The sequence below is a fragment of the Aythya ferina genome, assembly GCF_964211825.1.
Source record: "Aythya ferina genome assembly, chromosome: 5".
NCBI lineage: Eukaryota > Metazoa > Chordata > Aves > Anseriformes > Anatidae > Aythya > Aythya ferina.
In genome coordinates this window covers 24,201,557-24,211,287 of record NC_140301.1, presented here as the reverse complement: position 1 = coordinate 24,211,287, position 9,731 = coordinate 24,201,557, and the positions used below count along the sequence as shown (strand labels likewise).

The 9,731-nt window shown below is 38.6% G+C and overlaps 1 protein-coding gene across 7 annotated transcripts; it reads left to right on the top strand.

The window, feature by feature from the left end:
* Positions 1-746: 746 nt before the first annotated feature.
* ZNF770 (zinc finger protein 770) lies at positions 747-9,439 on the top strand. 7 transcript variants are annotated; one of them, XM_084519690.1, is made up of 3 exons: positions 764-905; positions 1,193-1,232; positions 5,449-9,439. In XM_084519690.1, exon 3 carries the CDS (start codon positions 5,593-5,595, stop codon positions 7,774-7,776), a length of 2,184 nt encoding a protein of 727 aa, XP_084375816.1. In that variant the 5' UTR covers positions 764-905; positions 1,193-1,232; positions 5,449-5,592; the 3' UTR covers positions 7,777-9,439. The 7 variants fall into 7 exon arrangements, with proteins under 7 accessions (XP_084375820.1, XP_084375816.1, XP_084375817.1 ...); XM_084519693.1 differs by lacking the exon at positions 1,193-1,232 and adding an exon at positions 1,346-1,427 and having other exon boundaries at positions 766-905; XM_084519689.1 differs by lacking the exon at positions 764-905 and adding an exon at positions 4,139-4,219 and having other exon boundaries at positions 1,029-1,427.
* The last annotated feature ends 292 nt before the right edge of the window (positions 9,440-9,731 follow it).

Genomic DNA, 9,731 nt, shown 5'->3' with positions numbered 1-9,731 from the left:
TATTAACAGACTTTTGTGGTGAATCTCTAATTCACTGCTGTACCATCTGCATGTTCCTTTCTGAAATAAAAAGCTTCTGCTTTTATCTGGCTGTTTTGGCCTTTGTCTGGCAGACCTGAGGTCAGCCACTGCCCAGCAGCAGCAGCCGTGGGCCTCGGCCCATCTGGCACCCCCAGTTTCTCCAGCTGCGTTCTTCCACCCATATCTCCTGCATTTCCTTGGCCCTTCTCTCTTTCAGAAGAGAGACAAAACTCTGCAGAACTATTACTGCTGTGTGCACAGGTTATTGGGTATCTTTTTGGAGAGTCTTCTTCCTTTCCCAGGGTCACTTCCCAATGTCCTAGACCTCAGGCTTTGTCCTTGTTGTCCAGCGGTTGCACCACAATGTAATTCCACCAGCAGGGTTCCGTCCAGCAGCCTGTGGCCACTGGGAATCCATTATTTTGTGACGCTTCAGTATAAAACGCGTCCTGCTTGTGGGGAACAACGCGTGCCATTAGGCACGCAGAACTCATCGCCCCACCGGCAGGGTGTCGGGCAGGGCAGGGCGAGCACGAAACCCTCGCCCGCGGGACGGGGCCCCGTGCCCGGCCCGACCTCAGCCCCCTCGCCCCCTCGGGGTGCCCGGCGCGGGGGAGCCGCAGGGGGCGGGCGGCCAGGCCGGGTTTCGCGGGGGAACGGAAAGCCGCGGCCCGGGTTTCCCGGCGTCCCGGCGGCCGGGCGCCATCCGGGGGGAAGCGTTTAGGCGACGGCCGCCGCGGGCGGGCCGAGGAAGGTGGAGGTGTGGTGGCTGCTGCTTCAGGTCGCTCCCTCCCCTGCACCCTCCCCTTGCCCGGCATGCGGGCTCGGCGCGCCGGGACAGGGCAGAGCCGCCGGGCGATGCTGCTGCCGGTACCGCGGCCCCGGTAGGCGGTGGGCAGCTCGGGGCCGGGCCCTATAGCAGGGACACCGCTTTCTGCCGTGGGACAGCTGCCGGCCGCTGTGGGGCCGTTCGCTGTCTGCTTTCTGTAGGAGCCGCTTCGTTGGTTGCTTTTAACTGTATTTAAGAGAGTTGTGAGAGCTGGGGGGAGAGGAGGGGGTAGCTTTTCTGGCGTTTGGGGGTGGAAAGGTCCTAAGCCCCTTCCGCAGAACTTAGTTTTGCTGTCAAACTAGCCCCGCTTTTCCCTCACCTGTGTTTTTGGGTTTGTTTCAGAGAATGCTTTAAAAAAATACATGGAAAATGGGGATAAGATGTGCTAGCCTTGAGGAGCTGTGACACGTGATGCTGATTTCTGTATAAAGGTGATGATTACACTGCTGGTAAACTGTGTTTTACCCCCAATGCTGCAACCTAACTTTTCCATAGGGAAGGCTGGTGAGGAAATGCAGTGAGCAGCGCACTTGTCTCAGTGCTCAGACGCTTGTTTCTGTTGCATGCTATGTGTCTGGTAGGTCAGCAGCTAGATTTTTCACCTGTTTTGCAGTTAATGTTACAAAAGGCACTTATCTTTCTTAATGCATTTATTATTGTTATTATTAAATTTTGTAATTGTCAGGAAGGCTACAGCCACTAGCTTTTCTAGAGGGTCTGGAGAATACACTAACAATGCAGAACAATCCTTTAGTTGCAAATTTGGAATTTGGACTGAATTTTCAACTTGTAGGTGGTTTGTTTTGAATTACATTATTGAGCCATAGGAAAAGAAGGCAGGATATGAATTTTTCATTTATTCCCGTGCATCAAAGCAGGGTCTACTGTGTGAGTGAGGGAACTGAGAGATCTTTATACAGCCCTTTTTGAAGACCTCCACTGTTGGAGGTAGGACAGTTCCCCCACAACTTGCTTGACAGCTTATTAAGAAAAATTGTGTAAATATAAGGATAGTGTACTTAAATCCTCTCTCCAATAACTTGAATTTCTAGCCACATCTATAAATGACTTTGGGAATGGCTTTATTTTTGTTTTCAGCTGACTTCTATGTTTGTTTGGTGTTTGTTTTGCTTTTAATCAGGTGTTGTCTTTAACTTAAACACTTCCAGTTCTTTTAAAGTTTTATATTACGCATTTAAGCTCTGATCATTCTCTATCGTGTTCTCTGGACTCATTCCAATTAGTTTATGTGCTTGACTCAGTTTGAAGGGCAGTACTCAAAACAGGATAGCGTACTTCAGCTGAATTCTAAGCAGTAGCATGGGAGACTTATGTGCCATTCAAGCTTTATTTATGTTTATACAGCCTGGTGTAATAGCACGTTATTGGTATACCCAGCTTCTGTTCCAACATAGTCTCCAGGTCTCTTCTGTTCAACTGTTACCTACTAAGTTGTTCCCCTTCCAGTTGATTATTCTTTGTAAATAGAAAATCTTGTGTTTCCTTTCCTTAAAGTGCACTTCCTGGTTTTTGTTTTCTTTTTCCCTGAACCTTCTCTGATTAGTAAAGGCAAGATTAGAATTCAGAATTTTTTTCCATTGTGTTTTCAGCTTGTTGCTGTCATCTGGAAGGTTGATAAACATAATACATATTTAAGTAATACTTGACATAAGAAGGTCTTCTGTGAACCTTCAGTGGCCTACATCTTCATCCTATTTTTCTGCATGACCTTGCAGCCGAGATGAAAAGTAGTGTCAATTTAGTATTAAATTGGGCCCAGTCCATAAATTTAATCTCTAAATAGGATGAGTCTATGTACTTCCAGGGCTGGCAGAAGAGAGTATTCCAAGCTTGTCTTTTGTTCTTTGATCTTTAGCAGCTGTGTGTTTATTCCTTAGATGTGCAAGGCACAGATCACCCTGAAATAGATACAGAGAAATGTCCTTATTAAAGAAGATTTGGAAATATATTTGGGCCACACAGTAATGCCCATCTTAACACCTTTCTTCTCCTTTTGCACTGCCTAAGTTTCCCTCACTTTAGCCTTCAGTCTTTCATTGGCAGAAGACCACAGTAAAAAGCTCTGCTCTGCTTTTGACATCCTGTACTACAGAACACTTCTCCTCATTCATCAGATAGAATCTTTAATACATCTATAAGCTAAATACAAAATCCCTTGTGTAATATGCCACAGCTGTCTCTCACTTTGGACTTTTTTCTTTGCATGTCACTGTACCGCTTGAGTACTTTCCTGATGTGTAAATTAGATCTGTATGACAGCACGTTAGCTAAAATTCATCAGTCTTTACAGTTCTTTCTCAGGAGGCTTTCTTTCCCTGCTAATGGAGGCTGCCTTGAACCACAGCTGTACAGGAATTTCCAGCACAGCAGAGAAATACACTGCTTTTCTCAGCCTACCTGCCTGTAGCTTCACTATAGCAAATGCTTTCTAGTTTGTGCTGCTACATACTCACTGCAACCTCCCTACCTTCAAGTGATGTGACAACTGGGAGGAAAAAGGATTCTCCTAAGAGTGTTGTGTAGTGTCGTTCATTCAAAAGACTGGAACTGAGTAGCTGTTAAAATTCTGTACGAAGAGAATAGGAAAGGAAAAGTTGACTTTCTCATCTGCTCCACAGTATTGTCAAGTTCTATCAAAGGAGTGAGATTACATAATTCCTCAGTGCAATGACAACTGCATCAAAGGCATACATCCAAGCATTATTAATAAGGCCCACAATTATATAGGGTCATATCTATGAGGGATGGAAGGATCCTATCAGATGACCAGGTTTCTTTCTATTAAGTGTAAGAAAAAACTTGATTTACCAGATATTTTCAGTCTTCTGTGCACATCTTGAATCTCATCATAACTTGCTTTCCACTGCAGTAGGCTTTTATTCTTTGGAATTACATTAAATGGACTTTTCAGGTATTTCTGAATTTTTAAAAACTAGGGTACTGCCTCTTTGGGAAGAAGCAGTGCTTTTAGAGACACTGGAAAAAATGTTTTATTTTTTTTTATTCTGCTGGTATATAGAAAGAATGCATGATTTGTGACTTGTATCAAAATACCATTTTTGAGTTTGTAGTAGCAAAATTATAGTCAGAAAAAATGTATTCTGCAACAGAGTTGTCAGGTGTTCTAGCTATTATGCTACTGCTTTAAAGTTTGCTCCCTACATCACTTTCCCTTTCTATATTAAGGAACATAGGTAATAACGGTAAGGTATTTTCATGCTGTTATTCATACTATTCTTGTGGACTGAAATATGTCATCTGCCTTAGATGCTGCAATTTAGGATGGATGTGACCAATTGAAATTAGTCCAGAGATGATTAAAAAGACCAATCCTGTCTTTAAAAAAAAGTAAGCATAAAAACAACACTTAAAAAACAAAAACAAAAACACAAGGTTGTTCTATTTAAAAAAAAAAAAAAAAAGGACAGAAAGAAGACTGTGAATACACAGTTGTCACAAAGAACAACCTTTAGTTGTTTTCTACATTCAGTGGAGTGAAGGACAAGAGAAGTAACTTCATAGTAAAGAAGGGTTCAGCTGAGCACAAGTAGAAGCTTGGTGAGAAGGGCAAGCATTGGAGAGGGAGCCCTGCTGAGGCTAAAGAACCCCCTTAGTGGAAGTGCTTAAGACCCTGTTGGAGGTTGTCTCTCACACAGGTTCCTGTGAATATTTTAATAAAGATGCAAGTAATTGAGTGCATAAGAAGTTTTTTGTTTGCAAATCATTGTTCTTTAGCTGAGACACAGGTTGCCCAAGTGTTGAAAATGAGGAAAATCAAAATTGGCTGTTTCGTGATTTTTATATATATATATATATATATAAAAAAATTAACATTCACTGATGATTTAAGATAATGTGTATATTTATGATGACAAAAGAGCATAAGTATCACAACTCAGGCACTCTGGTTTGGTTGTGATACAGTGAATGTAGCCTGCGTTCCATCCTTGTTCTGGTGATAGCTTATGGTTCCACTCTGCTACACTTGGTGGCTGGCTCTGATGCTTGCCATCCTGAGATAAAGCAAAAATGATTAGTTTGTTCTGCATTCAGTTGACAAAATAAAACACACAAATGTGAATAGTAACTGTTTTGTTTTGTTTCAATATGTTCTTAATATTCATTTCCCACAAACACGGCACTCATTTAATTTTTATTTTGAAGTGCAAGAATCCCTAGCTCCTAGCACTTTCTGTTATAAAATTGTATGTGGGATTTCGAAGTACTGTTGTAGGGGAGAAATTTATTACAATATATATATATTTTTTTAAAGAATATCCTTTATTTGCAAATAGCCTAAACATCATAAGGTAGTTAAACTGTATATGACCTAGAAATAAGTGGCAGGAGTGCGTAATACCTGCATTACAGCACAGATGACTACTTTTCAGATGAAATGAGTTTAAGTTTTTCCATATCATGTAACAGAACAAGTAAATACTTTTCTATGAGGAAAGCATTTTAAGCTAAATTAAGTGAGCAGTATTCTAATTCAGATGCTTTTGGTCTCTTATGTAGAAAATAAGGGACAAACTTGAGCAATTATGGCTAAAGTAATACTCTTTTTCTTATTTTAGGGACCTGTGGGATTTAAGAATATCTCTCCTCTAAGAAAATTTGCTGCTTCTACAGCCTTCCATCTTAGTGGGCAATTGATGATTTCACTTGAAATACTTATCTGAAGAAATTAACAGTAGGCAAGGTGTAATTGCTTTTTAAAAATGTTAAAAGTACAGCAGTGTGTAACGGCTAACAGGATACCCAAGAAAAAGCCATATATTTGTGACACTTGCTATAAACAGTTTGAAACTCCATCAAAATTAGCTAGGCATTATCTGATACATACTGGTCAAAAGCCATTTGAATGTCACGTGTGCCATAAAACATTTAGGCAGTTAGTCCATCTGGACAGGCATCAGTTAACCCATAATTTGCCTTTTAAGTGTATTGTTTGTCATAGGAACTTCAAAAACTTAATTACTTTCTTGAAGCATCAGCAGCTTCACAATGCAAATTATCAGAATGATATCAAGCAAGCAGAAAAATCTGTGGATTCCGAGCAAGACAGGGTCGTTTGTGGCATATTTCGATGTTCTGTGTGCTGGAAGTCTTTTACAACTGAAGAGAGGTGGATGCTGCATCAGTGCCTCAAGGCAGATCATCTACATGGTACCAGAAGGAGAAAGAAAACTCATGCTTGTGAATCGTGTAACAAGACATTTCCTTCAAGATCTAAGCTAGAAAGACACTTCCTTATTCACACTGGCCAGAAACCTTTTAAGTGTTCTTCATGTGGTAAATCTTTCAGACAGTCAACCCATTTGAAAATCCATCAGCTCACACACACGGAAGAAAGGCCTTTTCAGTGCTGCTTTTGTCAGAAGGGGTTTAAAATACAGAGCAAGCTCATGAAGCACAAACAGCTCCATGTCAGAAGTAAGACTGTCCCCAATATCATATACAAAGGAAAGACTCACAAATATCTCAGACCGCAGAAACTGTTGGAAGGAAAGGTGGATAGTTTTGAGAATGACCCTTACAAGTCCCAGGAGAATGACCCACGTGATGTTCGTTCAATTTATATTGTACCCTTTCAGTGCCCAATGTGCAAACAGTGTTTTGAAACAGAGCAGGTTCTAAACTTGCACAAATGTTACCTGAGAGACGGCAAAAGTTCAAATAACTGCACAACAGCTTTCAGCTACGCAGTCAGCATGAAAAATAGGATCCTGATGAAGCTGAAGCATACTGGAGGAAAGGCATCAGATTTTTCTGTGACTGGCAGAAAAAAAATGAAATCAGGTTACTTTAAAAGTCCTGACCTGGTTGCTGTTAGAAATCAGCGTTCTGATAAGAATGCTTCCACTAAATTTTTCAAGGACTGCTGTAGCAAGCTTGACATGCACAAAGCAGTTAGTAATCGGGCGAAAAGAATATTTGCCATGCCATTATCTTGGCAAGAGCATCTACAACCTCTTGAAGTAGGAATTAATTTAAAAGGTATGCTTACTGATGAACGCATGTTAAACATCGATGATTCAGTGCATAATAAGGATGATGCTTTTTATGGTTCATCAGATGATGGCTTCTTTGATAATCCAGAAGTACTTCACTGTGCTTTTTCAGCTCCTACTAAAAATATACATAACAGACACAAAGTGTGTAAATGTGACAGATGTGAAAAAATCTTTCCATCTTCATCCAAACTTCAAAGACATTATCTTATACATACGGGACAGAAGCCCTTTGGCTGTAATGTTTGTGGGAAGACATTTAGACAGTCAGCTCACTTAAAAAGACATCAGCTCACCCATACTGAAAAGAACCCCTATAAAAGCTCTGTTTGCCAGGTAGAATTTGAAAATCTGAACAAACTTTTCAATCATCAGGGAGATCACATTGAATTTAAGTCTTCTCAGCCTGTGGGTTATTCGGGTTATTCTCAAACACCTTCACAGGCAGCTGGCTTTAAAGATTTTGAACTGATTCAGTCAAAACAAGCAGCTGAAATCAAAGTTGAAATTGAGTCAGGGGACTTTGTTCTTGACACCAGCAGGAGAAACACACAGCCGTATTTGTGTAGTAAATTGTTGGAAACAGAGCAAAGCTGTTACAGTTATTGGCATGATTTTTCTGATGGGATTGAAAAAAGTGATGTTAAGAAAGTGTATCAGTGCAGTATCTGCTTTAAAATTTTCAAATCACCTTCTAAGCTTGAAAGACATTACCTAATGCATGCTGGACAGAAGCCATTTGAATGTTCAGTTTGTGGTAAAAATTTCAGACAGTCCCCACATTTGAAGAGACATCACCTTACTCACTTTAAAGAAAGATTAAAGCTGAGTTCCACTGAGCAACAACAAGGGAATGTATTGTTTTCATTGAAACTGGATACCGTCCCATGAAACTATAAATTAACATTTTTGGTTGCATAATTATTAAAAGGCTTATGTTACATTGAATAATTGACTGAAAAGGATTATCTTTTTTTATGTTATGAAGAAGACCTGATGAAGAGTTTTTGCTGTCTTCAGAACTGTGTACTTGATTATAATATGTGATGACAGTGAGATAATGGTAAAAAAAAACAAAGCAAAAAAGCAATAAAAAAGGTACTTTGCATTTCTTTTCTTTAAATGTATTTATAAATAAACATTCTTACAGTATTGATGGTGTTGCAGCAATCTGCAGAGCTCCTTACCTTTTCCTGTGTAGTATTTTATGACACTGCCCAACGATAACGATCCAAAAGTAATGATAAAAAGGTAATTTCCAGAATACAGGAAATGGTCCTTTTACTTTCTTCTGGCTTCCTGTACATTGCAAACAAATATGCAAGTGTTGCATATGCTTGCTGTATTTAGTTCATGCTTTAAAAGCAAGCAAACAAAAAAACCCTGTTACATTTAGGTGAAGAAGATGCAAAAAAAGAACAAAGTTGAGGAAGTGGGGAAGAATGTTTAATAAAAAAAACTTAAGTAGCATTATAGAACAGTTAATAAAGAGAAAAATGAACTGGATATTTGCAATATGCTTGGAAATCTGTGGGTGAGGAATTACATTTTTACCTTATTTATGGTAAAATATGAGTAGACTGCTAAAGTAGCAGGGCTGATAATCATTTAATCCCTTTTATCACTTCGTTTCTACTTCTTGCAACGTCTTGCTTTTCCAAGTTTTCTCTCTTTTTTTTCTTTTCTTTTTTTTTTTTTTTCCAATTCATGCTATACTGAATTTTCTACACGAAAAGAGGGCAAGAAATTATAATGAATATTACATATACAGTTGCTATCTGTTCCTTCTGACATGCGTATTGCACCAGTAAAAGAGTGTTCTCTTAAGTCGTGACAATAGCTCAGACAAGCAGTTTTGTTGGGAAGTCATGTTCTTGTTACATTAAATATTAGAGACTGAAAATGACTTAGCTCAAATCAAGTATTTCTGGTTTTGTGTTAATAGAGTCTGTAGTTTTACTTCTGGTAAGTAGAGAGCTTTGCCCATTGTGCCTGTGGGGCTGGCAAAAAGTGTAAGTGCAGTGGAGCTTTATTCACCAAGAACAAGAATGAAGTTTGTTTTTTCTCTAAAGAAACTACTTTTTACTATATTTTCATTTGTTACACAATTTCTGAATAGTTGAAACATGAAGTTTTTTATTCTATATCTAAACTAATATAACTGTAAAATACATTCTTTTCACTATTTAAATAGATATGTATTTATTTAAATAAACTTTTTTTTAATTATTATTATTTCTTGAAGCAATTTATGTAGGTCTTGCTGTGGCATAAGCTTTATAGTAGTTGGTATAAATGAAGGATGAAGGCAGTTCTTATTTTAGTTTTGTGTATTATTTTTTCCTATTTTGAGAGAGAATACAACTAAGGAAGATTCAGTTACTATGATTTTTGTATGACAGGCTAATTCAGTATCTTAAGAATGACAATAGTTATATATTGAGATTTTTTTTCTCCCCATGTGAATTGTTTCATATTGAAAGAGAATACTGTATAAGATGTTTTGAAAGTGTATTGTAGAGCTCTTGTAATAAACTATTTTATTTATATTGCACTTCTGTTGTATACTTTATGTGCAAACTAGAGTATTGAAATTATAATGTTTAGTATGCAGAGAAGTCTAAAACTTGGAATCAAAATAGCACTTTGTGTGTTTGAACAAATAGGCTTTGTTTCTTTACTTCTATGGCAAAAAAAGTAAGTATAAATATGTTTAAAGAGAGTAAGATCCGTTTTTAAGAAGTCAGTCATTTTATAAAATTTGTTTGAGTGTAATGTTTTGAGAACAGTAAGCTTGGTATGTTCTGAAAAATATTGATTTGAGTAAAATGGAGGAAGATAATACA